General features: G+C 34.1%; 1 protein-coding gene across 1 annotated transcript in view; it reads left to right on the top strand.

The window, feature by feature from the left end:
• Positions 1 to 1,503: 1,503 nt before the first annotated feature.
• Positions 1,504 to 26,155, top strand: part of LOC133325411 (voltage-dependent L-type calcium channel subunit beta-2-like) — a 49,322-nt gene continuing 24,670 nt past the window's right edge. The window contains exon 1 of the mRNA XM_061534212.1: positions 1,504 to 1,628. Coding sequence (XP_061390196.1) covers positions 1,557 to 1,628 — 72 coding nt within the window. The 5' untranslated portion in view covers positions 1,504 to 1,556. The remainder of the gene's footprint in view (positions 1,629 to 26,155) is intronic.

Genomic DNA, 26,155 nt, shown 5'->3' with positions numbered 1-26,155 from the left:
TTTTTTATTCCGACAAATATTGGGTGTTTGGCGCACCATTTAGATAAAATCGGGCGAAAATATATATGGGAGCTATATCTAAATCTGAACCGATTTTCTTTTCAGTTTCAATAGGGTTCATCCTTGGGTCAAATAAGGGACTTGTACCAAATTTGTACACCCTTATATGGGGGGCTACCCGAAAAAATGGACCTATATTTATAATTTTCGGTGGAGATATTTGCTACCCAATAAGAACTCAAAGTACTAAGTTACAACCAACTCAGTCGAAAAATACGCTCAAAAATGCGATCAAAACCCCCAAAATAGTGAAAATTGGGGGTACCGTTATATGGGGGCTACCAGAAAAAGTGGATCTATATTTTTTTAATTTTATTTTGGATAAATTTGGTACCCAATAAGAAGCCAATGTACCAAATTTCAGCGAATTCGGTTGAAAAACAACTAAAGAACCCCAAAATACCGAAAAATGGTATGGTATGGACCTACATTTATAATATTTAGTTGAGCGATTTGTTAACCAACAAGAACTCTATGGTGTAGGGTATAATAATTGTGTAAACTTACAACTTGCAAATGAATAGATTGATTACGCTCCCGAATATATAATATTCGATAGATATGATTTTTATGGGTGCGATTTTTTTAATCAACTTCTTGATACACGACTACAGCTATAGGTTGATCTGGCACTTATTTATCAATCTGTTGGGCGCCAAGAAAATCATAATTCCCGCCTTAAAATTATAAATTATAAATAGCGTGTCTAACAGTTGGCCACCGTGAAACATTTTGTTCTCCTACAGACACGGCCATGTGTTTGTGTGTCTACGTCTCCCCGTTCATCTATTGTGGTTTCGCTAATGTTTTTTGGGGTCGTATTTTCTTCGTTTTTCCGTTTTTCTTCGATACTCGCGAAAAACAACAACATTTTTGTCTCTGTCCCATCGTTTTGACTGAAGATCAAATTAGTTGAAATTTTTATCTTTCGGATTTCGGTTCAGCGGATATTCTCTGTGTGTGTTTTTTTTTCTGGTTAACGGAAAACCAAACGAGCGATCGCTTCCATATTTTTCTTTTTATTTAACAAAAAATTCTTGCAACAAGAAATAAAGGAAATAAAAAAAATATTTCAATAATTTAAATTGTGAATTTCAATAACCCAAAAAGGCAAATAGTGAAAATAGTTAAAAGGAACAAATATTTTAAAATAAAGAATTGAATAAAAATATTACAAAAAATATATTGAATTCTTAAAGTTATTTTAGAGCCTCTAAAGTTCTATAGAAAAATATTTTTAATATCAAATTCTTCAACGTGTTGTTTTTTTTCATTTTGCCCAAAATAATTGAGGCTAAAAATATCAATCATAAAAAAATATATTAACAACAATTTGTTGTATATTGTGAATTGCATAAGTTTGTTATTGCTGTTATAAGCAATTAAAAAATATTGAAATAAAAAAGTCTTATTCAGACAAAAAATAAAGTGTTAATATTGAAGAAATTACTTGCAAATTTATTGTTGTCTTCTACGGAATTTGAAACCTTGTCAAAATGAAGAAGCTACATATTGGCGGTGGCAAACACAAAGGCAAATCCTACAAACCTTTCAAAAACAAACGCAGGGTAAGCATTTTTTTTCAAAATCGCACTAAAACATTTTTTCTAGTAATTTTTGTATTTGTTGTTTTTTTATGAGTTCCATCGTGTTTCTTGTAGCGGAGAGTGGGGGGTTGTTTTTATTCTCATATTGAACAAGTGAATAGCATAATTTGTCTTGTCGTTTCTAGTCGAATACAGTGGGGGATAAATATTGAATAGTGGATAGAATGTTTATTGATGTATTTTAAATATTATAACATTGAATTTAAAACATGTTGATAGACTAGTCTACCCTTACCTGTATTTTATGATCGATTTATGGTGTTATCTTAGTTTGGGTTAAAAATAATCTCCAAATTAAATGTGGCAATAATGTTGGAATCAGACTCATATTTTATTTCTTCCAAACGTTTGTACAAACATAGAAAATATTTTTTTTAAATATTTATACTTAAACAATTTGCAAGCATTTATTCAGCGTAGACATTTTTATACACTTATTCCGGGAAAATATAAGCCAATATTGCTAGTGTATGCATTGTACGCGTCTAAATAATAAAAATCGGCTTTTTATTTATATTTATTTGGAGCTCAAAAATTTATTTTAAAGATTTCAGAACTCTTCTAAATATAATCGATTTATGGCATAAGCGACATGTGACTGCGAGATATGTTCGCAAAGATCGGTAGACACGATTGCTCAAGAATTATTAATCAAATCGGTTCTAAACGTTAGTCTGAACGTACATAACTATCCTAATAACTTGAATAAATAAAAAAATATACATATGTGAGCCATTCTCCATGTTATCCCGTTGGAATTTTTAGTTTCACATGTTTCAGTGATCGGAAATCATGCCCACTGTCGTAAATAAGGAAAATTATTTTATTAAAACAAGTGAAAAAAGCGTTAAGTTCGGCCGGGCCGAACTTTGGATACCCTCCACCATAGGAATATATATATATATATATTTACGTGAAATGAACGTATGTGTAACATACCAAAAAGTGGACCTATAACGACAATTCTTCAAATCGATTGTTGCAAACCATAATGTATACCAAGTATAAAGTTCAGCATTTGGTTGGAGGTTTTCCTAATAACTCAAAACCCTTAAAAATTTAACCTGTGTTATGAACGCATGGCAGGGTGAAACATTTGTATAAAATCCTCAAAATACTGCAATTTAGAGGACAAAGTTATATGAGGCATACCTAAAGCGGGACCAATATTGACAACATTGTTTAGGAATTAGCGAATATTTGGCGTTTTTATAATAGCGCAATTTCGAAGCTAATATTAATACTCTTCACTTGTTTGATACAGGCAAAAGGAAACGAGATATACAAATGTTTCCTCTTGAGAGTATCCATATAATCACTTTCTGAGTCGATTTTTGCATGTTCGTCCGTCTGTCTAACCATGTTAAATTGTAACCAAAGTACAGGTCGCATTTATGATCCGAATTGAATAAATTTAGCACAACTCATTTATTTGACCTTAGGACGAATCCAATTGAAAATGGGGAAAATCGATCCAGATTTAAATATAGTACCCATATATAGTTTCGTCCGATTTTAGGTAAATAATGCACCAAAGACCCAAATTTAAGCCGATTGGTTTTATATAGGCACTATGCCCAAAAGCGGTCCGATATAGTCATTCTCGAAACTGAACTACTAGTTTTTTTATCTCGATATTCTCTAAAGGAAGAATCACTACAACAGATGTATAAATCGACTAAATCATCTTACAAATTCATACTATGTAGGGTATAAACGGACAATGTTGAATAAAGTATATCCCCTCAACCATAGTATGAAGGGTATATTACCTCCATACTATGGTGGAGGGTGTAAACAAGGGGGTTATATGGGAACTACTTATAAAAGTGGAGAATATTGATAATTTTTGGCAGGGAGATTTGTTACCATATACGACAAAATACCAAATAACAGCGAATTCGGTTGAAAACCGCGCTCAAGAACCCCAAAATACGGAAAATTAGAGGGTACCCTTATATGGGGGCTACCGGAAAAAATGGACCTATATATAATTTTTTTGGTAGAGAGATTTAGTACCTTTTAAAAGCTTAAAATAAAAAATTATAGGCAATTCGGTGAAAAAATTCGGTCCGGTACAAGGGGGTACCCTTATATTGGGTACCAAATTTCAGCGAATTTGGTTGAAAAACGCGATCAAGAACCCCGAAATACCAAAAATTAGGTGGTAACCTTATATGGGAGCTATGCCTAAACGTGGACCGATATAGCCCATCATTGAAGTTTTTGGACATCTATCTCAATTCGTTTAGACGCTAGAGTGATTATAACATACGGCCATGCTTAGATCGTCTTAGAATTTTACGCTGATCAAGAATATATATATATATATAATGATTATTTCGATGAGTTACAAACGGAAAAACAAAATTCATATACCCTCCATACTATGGAGGAGGGTATAAAAAACACACACAAAGTAAAGTCGACTTATTTTCTTCTACTTAAAGTCTTCAAATATATAAAATCGTTCAAGTTGTAAATCGACAATGGGGGTTTCCCGTCGGTCAAAATTGTATTCAACAAACATGACATATAAAACCCCCATTCTCTCCTTCAAAAAATCGATATGTTCTTAATTTTAACACGTTATTCTGGACCTATATAACTATCGTATAAACTCCAATCCAAAAACATAAAAAAAATAAATAAATAATTTTCCTAGCTCCGCCATTTTGCAAATTTTTGAGCGAAGTCGATAATCTAAACTAATACCAGAGCCATACATAACTTTTATATACTTCACCACACTGCGTTATAGGGTATTATGTATTTGTGCATATGTTTGTAACAGGCAAAAGTAAACGATGTAGACACATCTTTCCTTTTTGAGTCGATTTATGCATGTCCATCCGTCCGTCTGTCCATGTTAAATTGTAAACAAAGTACAGTTCGTATTATGATCCGAATTGGATATAATTTGGCACAGCTTATTTAGTTGGCCCAAGGGCGAACCTTATTGAAATTGGGAAAAATCGGATCAGATTTAGATATAGCTTCGTTGGATATTAAGTAAATGGTTTACCAAAGCTCCAAAATATGGCGGATTGACACACAATTTTGCACAACGTTCTAAAGTTACGATAGGATAACGTGTGCAAAGTTTTATTGAAATCGGTTCAGATTAAGATAGCTCACATATTTAGTTTCGTCCGATTTTAATTAAATAGCGTTCCAAAGGTTCAAATTTAGGCCGATTGACACAAACATTTGCACAACGTACTCAAAATATAATAGTCCAACGTCTGCCAAGTTTTACTGAATCGGTTCAGATTTAGATATAGCTGACATATATAGTTTCGTCCGATTTTTTGCAAATGGTCACAAAATGTTCCACAACGTACTAACGTTGCATGTGCTGTGCTGTAGCGTAATTAATAGTTTGATTTAAATCGATTTATAATTTTTCTCCCATTGCACAAAAACTTCTGTAAACCTGCCCTAATGAAATGGAATTTGGCATACGTTAGCGAGGACATGTGTGTGGATTGATGTATTCAATAAGAACTCATTGCACAAATTTCAGTGGATTTGAAAAGCCCGCTCAAGCGCCTCAAAATACAAACAATTGGGGGATACCGTTATATGGGGGCTACCAGAAAATGTTGGTCGATATTTATAATTTTTAGTGGTAATAAGAACTCATCGTTCCAAATTTCTGCAAATTCGCATGAAGAGCGCACACAAAAACCCCAAAATATCGAAATTTAGGGGTACTCTTATATGGGCCCAATGCCTAAGCGTGGGCTGATATAGCTAATCTTCGAAATTGACCAGCTTGCAGACAAAACACAACTCTTTTAAAAAATTTGACCATCTATTTCAATTTGTTTAGAGGCTACTGTGATTACAACAAACAGACTGAAATGCTTAACTCGTCATAGAATTTTACGCTGACCAAGAATATACACTTTATAGGATCGGAAATAATTATTTCAATGAGTTATAAACGGTAAAACAAACTCAATATACCCTCCTCACTATGGTGGGGGGTATAAATAGGTACAAATGTACCCGGTTATTGATCTTAGGGTTAAGTACGCTCACATAAAGATACAGATCACATATTTAATTTAGTCCGATTTTTATGTCTATATTGAATATACCCAAAGTGGTTTAGGGTATCATATAAGTCGGCCCCGTCCGACTTTAATACTTTCCTTACTGATTTTTATAATACATACGGCACAAATGTCGAAAATCTATTCAAAATCATAAGATTTTTGAAAAAAGAGTTTTTCCATTATTAAAAAAAGTTCATGACAACTTTATCAAATTTCAAAAATGTCTGTTCAAAAAGTTTACGTATACAGAGGGGAGCCTGGGGTGCTCGAACCCCCTAAAGGATTTTTTTTTCGCAGTAAATTTATGTTTGCGATATTATTTTGTTTTGTAACGAAATGAAATCTTGTATACAGCTCTGAAGGTCTATATTCGGTCGGATCGGCACACCAGGTGACTATTTAGTTTGCTGTCAAAAATATATTTTGAAACCTATGAATACAAATTATTATTCTTGTAAAATAAATAGTAGATATTTTGTAAAAAATGTATAGCTATTGTGAAACCGTATTTAAGATAATCACGTAAAACTGAGTTTTGTTGAATAATTGTGAATTGGGGAAAAGTCAGAAATATATATTATACTTTTACATATGCAGCTGACATTGTTTTGAATAATAACAGACTTTCTGAAATTCTCTAACATTTTTCCCTGTATTCTCTACTTTTTCCGATATCTTTCCGAGTAATCTGAACATACTCGAAAAGGAAATTAGATTTATAAAAAAAATAAATAAATAAAAAATAGAACAATTTGAAAACTAAAGTGATTTGATAACCCTTTGTAATTGATTGTTTAGATAGTACTTAGAACACGAATCACAAACTATAAAAATATTAGAAAATTTAGAGCCAATTGGAAATACAAGTCAATAAGATTGAAATATAATCTTAATCTAGTTTATCTACATTTCATCAAAAAGATTATATTCCGGATTGGAATATCTGATTTTAACAGAATGATCTGTAATTTGGTATTTTGTTTTCTCATTGGCTTTGGTCAAAAATATCAAAATTTTATTTTCGTTTTATTATAATCCCATATAACGGTAGCCACACCATTAGATATTGAGAATTTCTATCATTTCTTTTCTCACGAATTTTTCGGTCCTAACATTATATGAGTTTTTTCCTAGGAGACCACATTAATTTTAGATATTTTGATTGCCATTTTATACCCTCCACCATAGTATGAGGGTATATTAATTTTGTCATTCCGTTTGTAACTCCTCGAAATATTCATTTCCGACCCTATAAAGTATATATATTCATGATCAGGGTAAAATTCTAAGACGATCTAGCCATGTCCGTCCGTCTGTCCGTCCGTCTGTCCGTCCGTCTGTTGTAATCACGCTATCTTCTGAAGGAATTGAGATAGGGTGCTGAAATTTTGCATAGGGTTGTCTTTTGTCTGCAGGCAGGTCAAGTTCGAAGATGGGATATATCGGTCCACGTTTAGGCATAGTTCCCATATAAGGGTACCCGTCAAATTTCGGTATTTTAGGGTTCTTGAGCGCCATTTTCAGCCGAATTCGCTGAAATTTGGTACATTGGGTTCTTATTGGATACTAAATGTCTCCACAAAAAATTATAAGTATAGGTCCATATTTTCTGGTAGCCCCCATATAACGGAACCTCCTAATTTTTAGTATTTTGGGGGTTTTGGTCGTATTTTTCCGCCGAATTGGCTGTAATTTAGTGTTTTGAGTTCTTAATAGGTACCAAACCTCTCTAAAAAAATTATGTATATAGGTAAATTTTTTCGGGTAGCCCCCATATAAGGGTACCCCCCAATTTTCGGTATTTTGGGGTTCTTGAGAACGTTTTTCGCTGAACTTTGCTACATTGGGTTCTTATTGGGTCCTTAATGTCTCCACAAAAAATTATAAATATAGGTCCAATTTTTCTGGTAGCCCCTATATAATGGTACCTCCCAATTTTTAGAATTTTGGGGGTTTTGATCGTATTTTTCCGCTGAATTAGCTTTAATTTAGTATTTTGAGTTCTTAATAGGTACCAAATCTCTCTACCAAAAATTATTAATATTCGCCCCCTTTTTGGGGTAGTCCCCATATAACCCCCTTTTTATATTAATATAGTTATCTGATATGTTCCGCGTTTTGAGTTTGGTTCTAAGACTCTAGTGTAATCATTTCACCTGCAGAGGATAGCGAGGTAAAAAATTAGAACGTAAGGTTCGATAATGAACTATAGTCGCATTTAGACCTAGCCTCTGTGGAGATTTCAGAAGGAGTGGACCGATATTCCCCATCTTCGAATTTGAATTATCAATTAAAAATTTCTGAAATTTGTATTATGGTTTACATAATCCGATTTTAGACATGTCGGTATAGGTCCACTTTTTGGTATGTTTCCTTTATTTTCATTTCTAGTACCTGTCAGTATATCTATGGTGGAGGGTATACAAAGTTCGGCCCGGCCGAACTTAACGCTTTTTCACTTGTTGTTTTTATGGTGGTATCTACAGAACGAGACCTCCAACATTTTGGATAGTTTGAGCATTACAGAATGCTTGTAATTTTGAATTTAGAGACCTTAATGGGTTAATCACTTTCGCACAGAATTTCAATATAGAATAATAGAATAATTTTCAATATATGCCCTTATACAAGGGTCACACGTTATTTTCGCTTTGTTTAAGGGTCTTGGCCAATTTTCACATCTGAGAGTTGTTTGATATTTCGCATTGTTCTGGAGGCTATTTACGCGATCGATTTTAGGTATATTGATTGCCCAGCATACTTATCAGGCGAGATATTTGTTATTGTCTATACTCCATTAGAAATGGCAGAATCCTTAGCCCTGAATTTTATATATTCAATTTTGTTTTTTACCATTCTGTATTCTTTAAATTAGTTTTCTTGGAATTGTACCCCACTGTGCTATATGGCACACGTTTAGTTTTTTGTCCTAGATACTACACATGATCGTGTCTTTGTGCTTTCGACGTCGTCTTCGTCGTCAGATAAAACATTTGTCAGGTCTGTATAAAAAAGATATTTTTAAATAATGTAGCTGTGCGTTTCCCCAGCATACTTGCCGAATGTTTCTGATGATGTTTCTATTGATAAATGTGTTGTTTGTTTTATTTTTTCTTAATTCTGAATGGGTTGTGAATGGATTTTTATAAGTACCAACATATCAAAATTTTTATAAATTTATTTCGATTTCTAGTTGTAATAACTTTTCAATTTTTAATTACGTTTGGTTCATATTAAACATCAATTCTGCATATCGATCAATATATCCAACATAGTTGCCTAAGTTGCTTGTAAGGGAGACATTCTAATTTACGTATGTAACAAACACACATTCGCACGTATTGTATCATTTTTTTTTTCCAAACATGTGTAGAATGCGAAAATGCCAAAAAGCTGTCTCCCTTATGATATGAGCGAAGAACAGTTTACAGATGAAGCAGAATAACATTAAAAATAAACGAAACAAGTGTGTCTGACAAGCACAACGAACTACAGAATAAAGCAAAGAAGGAGAAGAAAATAACAATTACGAAAATGCATGCAGGGAATAGTAGACTTTATATTTTGTTTGAAATTTTTTTGGCGCCTGCGCCCTATGCAACGTCAGTAGTCAGTGTTGTCAGACATCAGCAGTGTTGTGTGTTCGTTCAACTATGAATGGGAAGTTTCACAGTGAAAATGAGGAAAACGAAATGAAAAAGAAAATACACTCTGTAGTAGAAAACACACAAACATACTCACACATTTACTTATTATGCGAATAATGGAAAATATCTGGGACTGTGTGCGTGTGTTACCATATGTTTTCTTCGCGTGGCTTTTTTGCTTTCATTTATATTTTGTTTTCTAGAATGTTTTTTTCTTCAGTTTGTCTTCTGTTTTGTTTATGTCATTAATTTCCTTTGAAGTCATTGTTCATATTTTTCCCTGTTAATTTTTTGAATTTTGTTTTCATGTTTTTCTATTTGTAAGTTTTTTGTTGTTGCTGTTTTGGCCCAAAACACATCGTGCTATTTAACATTTTGTTTACATTTTTCCTAATGGCGCGAGTGGAGATTGGAAGTAAAATTGTTCGTGTTGTCAAATTCTCACAGTTAACGTCAATGTTGTTCTCGCTCCCCAATTTTTGATTATTAGAGTGGTCGGCATATTTACTTAAAAGTGTAATTTTTAGGATATTTCTAGAATAATATAATTTTAATAAGATACCCTACACCACATTGGTATAGTGTATTCATGAGGTGCTCTAAGAATATTTTTTTTTTTAATGGGGATCATAAATTATATATTATATATATGGGACTTTCGCAATGCAGAATTATTTATCAATATAAAATCGGTGAAAATAGATTTAAAGTGATTTGAATGTGTGAATCCAACAAACATATTCTAATGGCTGCACCACAAGAAATCGGACTATTGGAGGTATATGTAAATCTTATATCGATCTACATACCCTTGTATATTGGACAGGTATTTCCATTTAATTGGTTGAAATTTGATATTTAGGGTTCCAATTGCGTGCAAATTTTCTACCCAAAATTATATATGTATGTATATTATAATTTTTTTTGTTTAGTTCCCATATAATAGTAGCTCGCCAATGATTGGTCAAAGTTATATTTTGAGGGTTGTGTGGATAAGCTTCCTATACAAACGTCTTCTTCAAAAAACCTTTTCTATATAACTCAATTTTCCTACCAGGCCATATAAATATATATCATTTCCGGAGGGAATGAGAAAAGAAAAATTTGACTTTCGTAAATATCATTATCTTTCCTTAAATGTTATGTATTTAGGTTCTCCAATACAAAACTACAAATATGATTAAGGTATACAAATATTTTATTTGAAACACGTAACATAACATTTATTCGCGGAAAAAATACCCAGATCCCTACAGTTTTGAACAGAATTTTCTTTGCAAATATATATTTGAAGACTTAAAGGAAAAGAAAAAAAACATAATTTACAAAATTAGGTTGTTATTGTTTTATGGGATTAAAGAAAAGTACTTATTTTTGATGGCGGGAACATCGGAATCCGAAAATTCCAACGGCTCTCGTATGAACTAGAATAATTGACTTCGCTCAAAAATTAACAAAATGGCCGACCTTTTTACAAAAAACCAAGGTATAAAATAAGGAAGATCTTAACTGATTAGATTTATCCTAGTTCATACGATGGCTATACACTCAATTATAGTACCCGCCATTCGCAAAAACGCTGTTTGGAGAAAAATGCGTTTAAAGTTTGAGAAGCCCTCTTGACGCCTCATGATGCTAGCACAATAAATCGGCTGAATGTTCCCTGTTTTTATACTCCTTACCATAGTATGGAGGCTATACTAATTTTGTTTTTCCGTTTGTAACTCATCGAAATAATAATTTCTGACCCTTTAAAGTATATATATGTATATATATATATACTTGATCAGCGTAAAATTCTATGACGATTTAGCAATGTCTGTATGTCTGTCTGTTGTAATCACTCTAGCCTCTAAACGAATTGAGATAGATCGCCAAAATTTTGCATTTTCGAAGATGTGCTATTTCGGTCCACGTTTAGGCGTAGCTCCCACATAAGGGCACCCTCTAATGTTCTGTATTTTGGGGGTCTTCAGTGCGCTATTCAACCGAATTCGCCGAAATTTGGTACTTTGGGTTCTTATTGTGTACCAAATATCTTCACTGAAATTATAAATATCGATCCACTTTTTCTTATAGCCCCCATATACCGTAGCCCCAATTTACAGTATTTTGAAGGTATTAAACGCTTTTTTCAACCGTACTCGCTGAAATTTGGTATATTGGGTTCTTATTTGGTACCAAATTCCTCCACTAAAAAATATTGTTATTTTCACTTGTTGTTTTTAAACTATTTTCTTCTATAAAGTGGCATATAAAATTAAGAAAACAAGTAGAAATGTGGCAAATTTCATTCAGTGTGAGCTTTCTATACATTTAATCATGCGGTTAGCATTCAAATTCTTTAAACTGGTCGAGACCTTTATATAAGGAAGGTTCATCGAATTATGCTCTGGAAAAATAAAGTTACACTCTGCTTGAAATTGCATCTAATACGTGGGAAAACCACAGAGTACGAGCATTAATTATATGTCAGGGTGAGATAAGAGTTGACATAACCCCTTCTGTAGAATACAGCTCTTCTGGTTGAGCAATGTGGCAAAAACCTTCAACATAGCGAAAATTGGGCGGTACCGTTATATGGGACATATACCAAAACCAATACCAGAACATACTATGGGAACTCTAAGCGTGGATTAAAAATAATAAAGGCCTTGGTACTTCTAAGCTTTGATTTTTTGAAAAGAAATTTGAAGGAAATTCGTATCCCCAAGCGTGGAATTTTTAATAAAAATGTGGATTGTTTAAAAAAATTTTTAAGGACATTCGTTCTTCCAAGCGTGGATTTTTTAAAAAGAATTTTGCAAAAACATTTGTACCTTAAAGCGTGGGTTTTTTTAAAAAGAATTTATCAAGGACATTTGTACCTCCAAGCGTGGATTTTTTAATAAAGAATTTTTCTAGGACATTTGTACGTCCAAGCGTGGATTTTTAATAAAGAATTTTTCAAGGACATTTGTACCTCCAAGCGTGGATTTTTAAGAAGAATTTTCAAGGTCATTTGTACCTCCAAGCGTGGATTTTTTAAAAAGAATTGTTCAAGGACATTTGTTCCTCCAAGCGTAGATTTTTTAAAAAGACATTTTCAAGGACATTTGTAACTTCAAGCGTAGATTTTTTAAAAAGAAATTTTCAAGGACATTTGTATCTCCAAGCATGGATTTTTTAAAAAAAGATATTTTCAAGGACATTTGTACCTCCAAGCGTGGATTTTTTAATAAAGAATTTTTCAAGGATATTTGTACCTCCAAGCGTGGATTTTTTGATAACGAATTTTTCAAGGACATTTGTACCTCCAAGCATAGAGTTTTTATAAAAGAACTTTTCAAGGACAACCCGCAGTAATTTCAGGACGCTGTGCAAAATTTTGTCTCAATCGGACAAACATTGACAGTATGGTGCACCATTTACATAAAATCGGGCGAAACTATATCTAAATCTGAACCGATTTTTTCCAATTTTCTATGACCAAATAAGTGAAATGTGCCAAATTTCATCCAAATTGGATCATAAATGCGACATGTACTTTGTTCACAAAAATACATGGACGGACAGACGGACACGCTTAAATCGGCTCAGAAAGTGATTCTATCCATATTCTCAAAAGGAACCAAACAAACATTAACATAAATTGGTGTTCATTTACCAGCCCCCTTATAACAGGTATTAAGTATTAAGTATGACTTTATTAAATAAGGCCTACCGGGTGGCGAATTCATGGCTTAGTCTTCTCTTGCTGTCAACAATTTAATCGCGAAATACCAACCAGAACAGGATAAAACTCAAAATATCTTTTATATAGGGAACATACCAAATAGTGACCTTTCTACAAACCATAATGTACACCAAATAAAATTTCAGCAATTTTTAATGGATATTTATACCCTCAGCCTTATGGCTAATGAAGGTGTATACACATAGTTCAAGTTTGAAGATGGGGAATATCGATCCACTCCTTCTGGTACGTCCCACACAGGGGCTTGGCCTAGTCATAAATCCGGGGTATAGTTCATAATCGAACCTTACGTTCTAGTTTTTTTTATCTCGATATCCTCCTCAGTGAAATGATTAAAACAGAGTCTTACAATCAAGCCCAAAACGCGGAACAAATCAGATAACTATTTTAATATAAAAAGGGGGTTATATGGGGACTATGCCACAAAGGGGGCGAATATTAATGATTTTTGGTAAGGAGATTTATTACTATATACGACTACAAAATATCGAATTGCAGCGAATTCGGTTGAAAAACGCGCTCAAGATCCCCAAAATACCGAAAATTGGGGGTACCCTTATATAGGGGCTACCCGGGGACCCATATTCATAATTTTTTGTGGAGAGATTTGGAACCTATTAAGAACTCAAAATACTAAATTGCAGCTAATTCGGTGGAAAAATACGATAAAAATCCCCAAAATACTGAAAATTAGGAGATACCGTTATATGGGGGCTATCAGAAAAAGTGGACCTATATTTATAATGCACTCAAGAACCCCAAAATACCGACAAATATTTGTTGTTTATTTATTCTTCAAATAATAAATTTGATAGTCAATGAAGAGTTCGAATTCGCCTCCCTGTTAACCATATAAATAAACCTTGGGTAAACCGAAATATTTTGTTCGAGAGTAAGGTTTTTACAGTTTTAGAAATTTTACAATTTTCAAGTTTAGCTGAATCGTATAAAAATTGTTCTCATTAGTCGGCCTAGCAGTGTAGTTTATGACATATACGCCAAATCAACTATTATGAACCTGTCGTAAAGTGAAGTAAACATCTTTATTTTTTAGGGGGTAAGAAAATACCACCACCCTAGAATGTTAGTAACGCAACATCTGTTTCCACGCATTGGAATAACACTCATTCGCACTTTCACACACACACACACACACAAGCACACATATGTAAACAAAAACTCTCCACAATGAAATGTTCACATGTCAAAAAATGATTCAAAACAAGAAAGGGTGGCAATGCTACACGTAAACAAAATGTGGGTGGGGATGATTGGTGGTGGCGGTGGTGCTGTCATTCTGTCGGTCGGCTATGCTATGCTCGCTCTGCTATCCCCCTTTCAAACTAAACAAAACATTTTGTACTGAGAAATGATAACAACATTCAAACGTTTCGAACATACATCAGACAAATGAAGAAGTTCTGGAGGCGGTTTGAAAAACAGCAGAGCGTAGCAACAAAGAGCACCAACGAGAGAGGCAGTGCGAGAGAGAGAGCGCCCGTTTTAACGAGAGGACGAAACAACCAACATATTTTAATAGAAATTTTCCCAAATACAGAAAAGAATGAAAAAGTTTTTCAGTTCGAGTACAGAGATAAGAAAGAAAAGTTGAAATCGAAACGAATGAAGTAGTGAATGTGTAAAACAAAATTGTTTTTTATATATAAAAAAAATTAACAAATAGAAAATAAAAGAACGGAGTGAATTACACCAAAAAAGGAATATCAAGTGTGTACAAAAGAAAAAGTTCTGCGGAAAATTGTGTGAATTGTGAAAAAAAACTCGAAAACATATTTAATAAAAATATGCCTTAGATTTGCCAAGGATTCACAAAGTGAAGTGTGAAATTTTGAGGAGCTCCATCATAGTTTTTTTATTCCATTTTTGGTTTTTCTTATGGCAACCTTGTACGTTTTATGTTGTTGGGAGTTAATGGGTAGATGATTAGGAACTTGAGAGAACAATGTTCCATCCGTTTTTGGGGCGGAAGTGGTTGGTCGGTAGGGAGTTTTTTGTCTCCAAAATAAAATATAATGTCAAAATAGTATCCTTTTTACTGTTGTAATTATATTCCATGGTAAATATTTTATTCAATGTTAACTTTTATGGGTCATATCATGTACCGATTTTAGTTGTTCCAAATTTAGTTGACTGTCAGTCCTATTTTTGTGATTTTTTCTTTCGTTTTGTTGTTCTCTTCCTTATTTTATTTCTTAATTTATTCTTCTTCGTCCTCGTAGTTTGTGTTCCCTTTTTTTATGTGTTATGAAGGTTTTGAGGTTAAGTTTTCGCATAGGAGCCAGTGTTGCCGTTTTTTTTATATTATATTATTAATGTGGTTGTGGGTCTAAAGGATCCAATGATAAAATTTAGATATCTTTATATTAAATTTAATACCGGTGTTTCTTTTACAAGGATCAAGTTGAAACTTTTGGAAAGTTTCAGTTGGTTTTGCCGACAGAAATATAACCTCAGCCATTTCCTGACTTTTTTAAACTATTTCAGACAGTATACAAAGTCACAAACTGTATATTGTTCACATCTGTCAGTAATATAAGTTATGGTAATTGACCTATATAGCCTAAAATATCGGCTGAAATCACGGTAGAGCTAGCAATATATTAGATAGAGCTTTGAAATGTTTCACATACATTGCTATTATTCCTAAGATGATAAATATTGCGAATATAATGTTTTGGTCCAAGTTTTCATTGATTGTAAAAGGCACCTACTGCAAATGTATTATGTTATAGTTGCCACATAAAAGGTCCAATCAACTTTAGGTATTTTGAATGCTCATCAAAAGTTAAGACCGGTCGAACTTGACAACATTTTTATTTGTATCAGGAATATATTTTGATGTTTTTATTAAATAGTTGACCAACTTGGGGAATGTGTTGCCCCAAAACCCCATAATTAGATCAAAAGTATTATAATGTGCAAACAGTGGATAAATTGAAATGAAGAATCTCTGGGCTTGATCTATGTGTGGTTTGTTTGTAACAGGCAAAAGGAAACGAGATAGACACATGGTTCCTTTTGAGAATATGCATAGAATCACTTTCTGAGTTGATTTACGCAAGTCCGTCTGTTCGTCCATGTATTTTTGTGAACAAAGTACAGGTCGCATTTATGATCCGGCATAGCTCACTTATTTGGCCCAAGGACGAACTCTACTGAAATTGGGAAAACTCGGTTCATATTTAGAACCAGCTCCCACATATATGTTCGTCCGATTTAATGTAAATGGTGCACCAAAGTCCTTATATATCTTTCGATTTGTACGATATTTGGCACAGCGTAATGAATTAGGTCTAGAATGATGTGTGTTAAGTTTCCTGAACACCAGTTCAGATTTAAATATAACTCCCATATAAATTTTCGGCCGATGTAAAGGTCTACCATGATGTGTGTTAAGCCTTAAATTTGCATTAAAAAGTTCTTAATCTTGAATTAAAAATTTAATATCGGCTGCAGAATGACATGTTTACGATCCAATTTCATTTTACTGGTCCTTTAAAAATTCGAGTTTTTTGTTGTTGAATATAGCCAAAGTGGTGAAGGGTTGTATGTGTGATATCGAAAAAATAGTAAAATCGAGTAGATTGACATTTCTTCGAATGTGCGATTTGTAAAAAATTTACTAGGATATGATATTATGAAGATATTTTGTTTTAGGAAAATAAACTTGAAGTTTGGAAAAAATGTTACGATGTGCTATGTGTAGTTCAAACCTGTAGGCCTATTCTTTTCGATATTGTTTAATTTTCTTTTGTTATTGAACAAATGAAATTGTTGTAAAATAAACAATGTCGAAGGAAAATTAACAGCTATAATGAAGATAAAACTGTGGGTCTCACAAACTTTAAACAATTCCCAAATGTTGAATTTTGCCTTTATATTTAATTTTTAACAACAATTGTTAAAAATGTTGTTAATAAACAACACAAAATATTCGACTTAACAATCAATTTATGCCTTGTTTTGTTCTGAACTTGTATGTATTTCGTTTTCAAAATGTTCAAAATTGAAAACTTTTTGAATTTTACAATTTGTCTACAATTTTACAGAATAACATTTTCGTTACTGCAAACGATTTTATGTGTAGACAAAATTGTGGATTGTCGGATCGTTATAAGTTACAGAATCGACCTACTGAAATAATTTTTAAATCGACTCCTAATTTTATGAAAATTTTCTGATCCAAAGATTTGTAACTTTCAAAAGCAAACGATATAAATCCATAGCTTATTTTGAGGAAATACATAGAAATACTTTCTGAGTCGATTTACAAAGTACAGGTTAAAGTGATGAGATGGAATTTTGGAATTTCATTTAGCGAATGAACGAAGCCTACTAAAATTGTGGTCAGATTTAGATTTAGCTCCATATACATATATTTTCTTCCGATTTCAAAAAATGGTTCACCAAAGTCCCAGTGTGTGTTCGAAGGAGACAACATTTTGTACGGTCTGCCAGATTGAGCTTAGACTGGCGTGTATCGTATTGAGTCTCATGAAGGACATATGTTAAGTTTTGTTGAATCATATATTCTTTCGTAGGTATTTTTACATAAAATTGTGACTTAGAATGATGTGTGGTAAGGTTTGTGGAACTTAGTAGGAAGTAGATAAAGCTCATTTATAATTTCGGCAGATTTCACCAAATACCAAAATGTTCTCAGTTCGCGACGAAATTCTTCTCCGTTCTGTTTAGATTTAGATATAGTTTTGGTATATGTTTGTGTTTGACCGATGTCTTACTTTTGCCCATTTGAGGTGATATTTTTCACAGAATCTTATGAGCATCTCTTTAATGTACCCAATATGGTGTATAATCGATCCTGTCAAACGTTGGCCCTTTCCCTATTGCTCCCAATTTTTTCACAACACGTGCTCAAGCTGCATAAAATACCGATCTTGGGGTGTAGCGTTATATGGGGGCTTCCCTAAAAGCTGGACCAATATTGAAAATTCAGTAGGAAGATTTACTACTACACCACAACTTAAAATAACAAATGTAGAATCATGTGCCGAAAAAGATGAAAATACGGAATATTGGGGGGTACATTTATATGGGGACTACCCCGAAACATAGGTCAATATTGATATTTTTGTAGGCCGATCTGATAGCCGTGAGTGAATCTAAAATATAGCTGATTATGTTAAAAAACGAAAAATCGGTGTACCGTTGTACGGGGGTTACCATTAAAACTGGGCCAATACTGATAATTTTTAGTAGGATATCAATGATACCAATGAGAACCAAACATAGCACATTATAAGAAATTCGGTTGAAAAACGTATAATTTGCATATTACCGAATATTTAGATATGGAGGTTATACCAAAACTTGGACCAGTATACTCAATTTGTAATACCAACCATCCTAGGAGTAATATCAATGCCAGTGCAAAATTTCAAAGCTCTATCCCATTATTGTGATCTTTATCGTGATTTTAACAGACAGACAGACGCACATAAATCGACATAGACTTTTATGCTGATTAAGGGTCTTCGGTGAATATTTCTCCACCATATGGTGGAGGGTGTAAACATTATTATTTGCTCTATTTTTTGGGGGTTGTCCTCATATAATATTATGGGGGATATTTTGTTTTCGAAATTGTCAGTTTATACCCTCCAAAGAATAGCAATATAAGTCGGACATAGTCAGAAGTATTGAACTGCAACGAATACGATGGCTAGGCCATTTTTTGCAAATGGATGAGAAACCCCCAAGCTTAAAAGGCATATAAACGCGAGCCTACTGACGGTTCACGCAGATGGAGAAAGCCACGAATTCGAAGGAAAGATCAGTGGTGGATGACATATCAAATCATTGTATTTCAGATTGGAAAATCTGTGCGCAAGATCGAAGCGCCTTGAAATCTTGTTTTTTAAGTTCGACTTATGGAACAAATGTTCTGTTTCCGTTCATTATGGTTAAAAAAAATCATTAAGCAAAATCGTCTGTATAGGTCCACTTTTTGAAATAACGATAATAATACGATCCTGTTCATTATTCATTACATCAGAAGTCGCGATAGTATAACATAGTTCCTCTTTGGGGTGGGAAACTTCTTAGCAAATAAATGTCAATATCCTATGGTGGAAATATAAGAAAAGTTCCCATCAAAAGTGATTGCAATTTAGTATTACTGGTCGTCAATAGTTTCCATGATCAACAGTTGCTAGAATGTTGCTCTGCGGTATTTTGGCCTATTCCCGGCGAAGCGCGTGCTTGAGGTGAACGACACTTTGGTATTTTTTAATGCCAACCTTGCTTTCCAAAATACTCCACACACAATAGTCCAACGGATTGGTAACCGGAGATTTTGGTGGTCATTGTGTGCTGGAAATGAAGCGAGGAACCTCATTTTGTAACCATTCTTGGGTGGCGCTTGCTGAGTGCGATGGTGCTGAGTCCTGTTTCGAATGTCCAAGGTCTGCGGCCAATATGTTTGCGTGACCAAGGCTTTAATACACCCTCCAAATTTTCACGATAAAATTCGGCATTTATTCTGATGCCACGGCCGATTAATACGAACGAAGAGCGAAAATCGGCTGTTGTGGAGGCTACACCATCACCATGGCCGGCGCGTGAGTTCTGGTGCCCATCAAAGGTCCACCTTTGCAGCTGGCTTCTTTAGGAAGCAAAAACGATAATTTTGCTTGTTTACAAACTGATGGACCACGAATGTTTTCTCATCGGAGAAAACCAAATTCGGCAGTTCACCACATTTGGCCAAGCGAATCAACTCTTTAGCTCTTTTGAGTCTATTTTTATTCTGTTGCGGTGTAAGTTCTTGCACTTTTTGGAATTTCAATGGCTTTACCCCAAACTTATTTTTCTATATCTTCCGAATGGAATATTGCGAGCCATTTTTCGGCGTCTGCGACGCGGGTTTCGATCAAGTCGCTTCTTTACTTTTAGAAACCATTTCTGCTGATGTTGCTGTTTTCTTCCGTCTTCTTCCTTGATATCGGGCTACGCTACCAATATCACGGTAACGAGCAGAGGTACGAGACACAAAAGATTTATTCACATTTAAATGCTGGATAGCCACTTGTTGTTTTCCAGTCAAATATAAGGAAATCACACTATCACGCTTGAATGTCATCACGAATAATTATTTTTTCTGGAAAATTCTCACCAAAATGCTTTTGTACGCTTCAAAACAATGTAATGAGCTGTCACTGATATAATTTTAAAAGCTGTCGGACGAGTGGCTTAAAAATGACAGCAGTCTGAAGTTGGATGCAGTGTTTTCATTTCACCCTGCATAGTCCCACGTGGTTTTGGAATCTTCATTACACCTACCTCCCCTTGTTTTCAATAAAATTTTAATACCATATTTAGTATACGATTAAGAGTTAATTGAAAAGAGGCCTATATGAAAATTTCTTCCTTTCAAATATTAATTTGATATCAGATCAATAAATAGTTAACAGGAACCTAGGGATCTGAAGAATTCGTGTAAAGGTTCTTCGACCCATTTTTATACCCTTCACCACACTGTGGTAAGGGTATTATGTCTTTGTGGATATGTTTGTAACAGGCAAAAATAATCGAGATAGACCCATGGTTCCTTTTGAGAATATGCATAGAATCACTTTCTAAGTCGATTTATGCATGTCCGTCCGTCCGTCTGTCCATGTTAAATTGTAAAAAAGTACAGATCGCAAGTACAGAACCCAAGGACGAACCCTTTTGAAATTGGGAAAAATCGGTTCAGATTTAGATATAGCTCCCATATATATTTTCGTTCGATTCAAGGTAAATGGTGTACCAAAGTCCCCATATGTCTTTCGATTTACACGAAATTTGGCACAGTGTAATAAATAAGGTCTAGAATGATATGTGCAAAGTTTCGTGAAAATCGGTTCAGATTTAGATATAGCTCCCATGTATATCTTAGTACGATTTAAGGTAAATGGTGTACCAAAGCCCCCATATATCTTTCGATTTGCACGAAATTTGGCATAGCGTACTGAATTAAGTCTACAATGATGTGTGCAAAGTTTCGTGAAAATCGGTTCAGATTTAGATATAGGTCCCATATATAGTTTCGCCTGATTTTACGCAAATAGTCCACTAAAGCCCCTGGAAATGTTTTGACTTGCACGAATTTTGGCATAGCGTACTGAAATAAGCCTAGAATGACGTGTGCAAAGTTTCGTGAAAATCGGTTATGATTTAGATATATCTCCCATATATATTTTCATCCGATTGGATGTAATTGGAGTACCAAAGACCCCATATATATCTTTCGATTTCCACGAAATCTGGCATAGCGTACCGAATTGCGTCTATAATAATGTGTGCTTATGTAGAATATACCCAAAGTGGTGAAGGGTATCATATAGTCTACCCAATCCGACTTTACTACTTTCCTTACTGGTTGATATTGAAATTGTATATTATTTTCAATTTACTGTTCTAGAATTAATTGCTATTAATATCGGCACTTCACTGATACTGGAAAAATATATATCCACACGATGAAATCCGTTCAAAGTTATAATATTTATTCGCCTTTTCCACTCCGACCAAATTAAATATATGAAAAAATATGCTATCAAATGGCAACCCTGATTAGAACATATTTTAATATGTAATTGCTCTCTTAGTATGTGTTTGAGTGAGTGAGTGTACGTGTCTTTCCATGAATTACATTCACACTAAGGTCCTCTTCAGTGTAACCCTTGGCAAGTCAAGTGCATAATGAACAAAAGTAAAATAGAAAAAAAATATATTAAAAAAAATCATTTCAAACTTGGACAATTGTTTTTGTTTTATAGTTCAAGTGTTTTGCAGTAGTAGATTGTTAAAAGAAAGTTCCCAGGAAAAAATAAAGTTCCAAGTACAAAGTAAAAATACAACAACAAAATCATCAAATAAAAACGGAAACGGCCGAGAAAAAGGAAATAAAAAAACCCCGAACAAGGAATACGAAAATCACGCACAAATATTCTGCAAATATTATTTTGCAGGCTAATAACATAAGTTTTAAATAAATAGTAATTAGAACGAAAAAAAAATATATTTTATAAAGTAAAATAACTAGTTATAAAACAACAATACCAAAAAATTCAAATCCACCACCTACTAGAAGAAAAACTTCTAGAAAAAAAATCAAAAGAAAAACATAGGCTCATATTTACAGCTGCCAAATGTTGTGTGGACCAGCAACCAACCAACAAAACAACCCCCTTTTTAAGCAAACATACACATAGTGAAACAGTAGAAGAACAACAAAAACAACAACTAATTTCTTTTATTTATAAGAAAAATAAAAGAAAAGTGTCACAAATCGCCGTAGATCCATAGGAAAATTGGAAAATAGTTACTTTTCGTTTTGTTTTGTTACTTTGTTAAAGTTCCTTTATTTGGTCAAAGCATATCCTTAAAAGTGTGAGAACAACATAAGTCCTAAAAATATACCTCTGTGTTTGAGAGAGGAGAGAGAGAGTGTGTGTCAGTGTAACAAACGGAAAACAGGAAAAAACACCGAAACAAAGAGTGCGTGTCTCCCAATATTTTGCGTGAGTCAATCAATGAGTGTGTGTACGGGCCGCTGTTAGTATGTGTGTGTAAATGTTGTATATCCTGTGTACGTTCCCCAAGGAAAAGTGCAATAGCTGGCAAAATTCTATTTGACACCAATTTATTTTAAATCCAAAAAAGACGGACATTTCGAAATACTCTCAAACATTATCCTCTCTCACTAACATCAAATTTTGTTATTGGTGCTCCAACAACAACAACATTAACAAAATAAAATTACGTACCCCTTGGTGTGTGTGTTGGTGACGTTGAACCAGACCACATACCGCTCGTCTCTTGTTTTTTTGGAAACTGTCTACGAAAATTCTTTCAAAATATCTTCATTCGAAGAAGATTATCGGGCTGATCGGCCCATGGTGCAACGTGCATCATCTTCAGATGTACCTTCCGTATCGGGCGGCCATCGAGAATCTCGATTTGGCCTTGGTTATTCATCATATCAAAGTGGATACAATAAACTATTTACACAGGTTGGTAAAAACAGAAGTATAACACAAGACAATTAAATTGGAAAACATTTAACATATGTTCAACATTGAACACAAACAGACAAATGAATATAAACAAAATAAATATAAACAAATTTGGATTTGTTATATTGTAGGTAATGAGAATGATTTTTAAAGTTTTCGTTTGTAGTTTTCATACAAGATATCGGTCAAACTACCCTGTGAATATATAAATCCTACATATAATTATACCCTACACAACTATGTTGTCAGGGTATTATAGCTTTGTGCAGCCCCAATAGTTTGTAACGCCGCGAAATATTGGTCCTAGACCCACCTTTAAGTATACCGATCTAGACATGTGTGTCTGTCCGTCCTTCTGTCCATTATACCTTGTAAACACGATACAGGCCACAGTTATTGACCAATCTTCACGAAATTTTGCATGTAGAATGGGTTCTGGCCAATGAAGACACCTATTGTTTTTGGTAAAGATCGGTTAATATTTAGGGAATGAAATGGACCAAATACTAAATTTTTATCGGTTTTTCTTGTCGCTCCAGAGGCCACAATTATGGCCCAAACGTCGCGAAATTTTACATGGAGAAAGGGATCGGGCTAAAGAATAAGCCCGATAAAGATTGGTCAATATTTAGCGTGTCAAATAGACCCAAACTTTTGTGTGAAAAATTACAAATTACCCGAGAAGTTGACAGTATATCCAAGAGTAGTGATTGATCTTTAAATTAGTATGTACTCGGATGCGGGAGTTACACTTAAATATTTACAGGTGCTTACGTATTCAGATATTATTTAGTAACCCATTACCACACTAGAGGGCGGAAATATAGCGCTCATCGCTTTGAAATGTTCCATGAGGTTCCAGTTATGGTCAAGGCCAACGCCTATAATTTTCGGTGATGATCAGATAATAATTTTGGGATAAAGTGGACCGAAAACTTATTTTTTTGTGTTTTTTTCGAGTCGATATATAGGCCACAATTATAAGACAACATCACAACACAACCCACGGGGAGTGGAATATGGACATGTACCGAATATTAGAAATATTCGGAAAATTTGTCAGTGTAAGGAATAGCTGTTGATTTCTAATCGGGCAAGAGGGTGCAAATATTACAAAATATTTCCCAGGCTCGGAATAAAAATCCACAGAAAGATAGAATTTTGTGGTAGTTGTGTAGGGTATCGTGTGGTCGGACCCGTCCGACTATACTGCTCCGCTCACTGGTTTTCTATTATGGACCTCCTAAATATATAATGTGCCTTATTTCATCAGAAAATGTTAAAAAATTTAAATATGGGAGCTGTATCGAAAACTGAACCAATTTTCACGAAACTTAGCACACATCATTCCAGGCTTAAGGGAACCCCCCCATTCACGATTTTAATTTTTCAAGATTTTCAATGGGCTGGTAAATGAATACAAATGCTTGTTAAGGTTTGTAACTTTGCACATATATATTTGAAGATTTAAAAGAGAAGAAAAATAATTTACAAAAAATTTTTGTTATTGTTTGGTTGTTGTTTTTTGTAATTAAAGAAAAGTCCTTATTTTTGATGGCGGGCATGATAACTCCTCACTGGAACATCGGAATCCGAAAATTCCAACGGTGTTAGAAAGAGTACATGTCTGGCTCTCGTATGAACTAGGATTATTGACTTCGCTCTAAAATTAACAAAATGGTGGACCTTTGAAAAAATATTTTTGGAAAATCGCCGATTTTTTACCAAAAACCAAGTTAAAAAATAAGGAAGATCTTCACCGATTGGCTTTATCCTAGTTCATACGAGAGGTATACACTCCCAGAGAAACGTTGCAAAATTTGCAACCGATTATTAGTTTTTGAGTTATCGTGCCCGCCATTCGCAAAAAAAATATTTAGAGAAAAACGCGTTTAAAGTTTGAGAAGCTCTTTAGCCGTCATTTGATGCTGACACAATAAATCGCCTATATCTTCAAGAGTTCTTGAGATTTTCACTTGAAATTTTGTAGAGACATTCTTTAATTAGTGTAGATTCGAATTATATCAACAAAAATGTTGACCCCGAGAATGGGGGGGTCCCCTTAATTCAGTACGATATGCCAAATTTCGTGCAGATCAAAATATATATAGGGACTTTGGTGCACCATTTACATAAAATCGGACGAATATATATATATATATAAATATATAAATCTAAAGCGACTTTCCCAATTTAATAGGGTGAGTCCTTGTGCCAAATAAATGAGATGTGCCAAACTTCATCCAATTCTTTGTTTACAATTTAACATTGACGGACGGACATGCATAAATCGACTCAGAAAGTGATTCTATGCATATTTTCAAAAGGACCCATGTGTATATCTCGTTTCCTGTTACAAACTTATGCACATAAAAAACAGAGTTTTATATGCGTAGACGTAGTTCGGCCCGTAGATTTTTTTTGGAGAATTTGCCTTTTAAACACTCCAAGAGCTGCCACATCACCTTGTGCATTTACTGCTGTTGGCTGTTACCGATCACAATGTTCTATCCATTAGGTCGATGTCATCGGAGTTAGGGAGTAACATGTGCGGTTTGGTATACAGAGTGCCATTTCTGTTCACCTTTGCGTCTAGTATGACCTTTTACAGCAGGATGTTAAAAAGGTCATACGGTATTGCAGGTGTCCGAAAGATTCTTGCAGACTTTAAATGATCACGACGGGCCTTGTCGGTGTAACAAAGACCTATGTGGTTGTTGAAATTTGGTTTGTACGATTTTTTTTGAGACTGCAAATAAGTGTGTCGAATTTGGTACAAAGAGGTTCAGATTTAGATATAGCTCCCATATATATGTTGTATCCGATTTCTCGTCTAAGTAACTCCTAACTCACAAAATAAATCCGATCATCGTAAAATTTAGTTAGCATGGCTTTTTATAGGCTAGAAAACAACTCAGAAAAAATTTTTTCAGATCGGGTCAGGTTTAAATATAACATCCGATTTCACGTTTAAACCACACCAAATAGACGTAGACCC

This window comes from Musca vetustissima, unplaced genomic scaffold (genome assembly GCF_032173495.1).
Source record: "Musca vetustissima isolate MV318-11 ecotype Yass unplaced genomic scaffold, APGP_CSIRO_Mvet_v1 utg14099, whole genome shotgun sequence".
Lineage (NCBI taxonomy): Eukaryota > Metazoa > Arthropoda > Insecta > Diptera > Muscidae > Musca > Musca vetustissima.
Note: the sequence above shows the minus strand (reverse complement) of the source record. Positions and strands in the feature narration are given on the sequence as shown.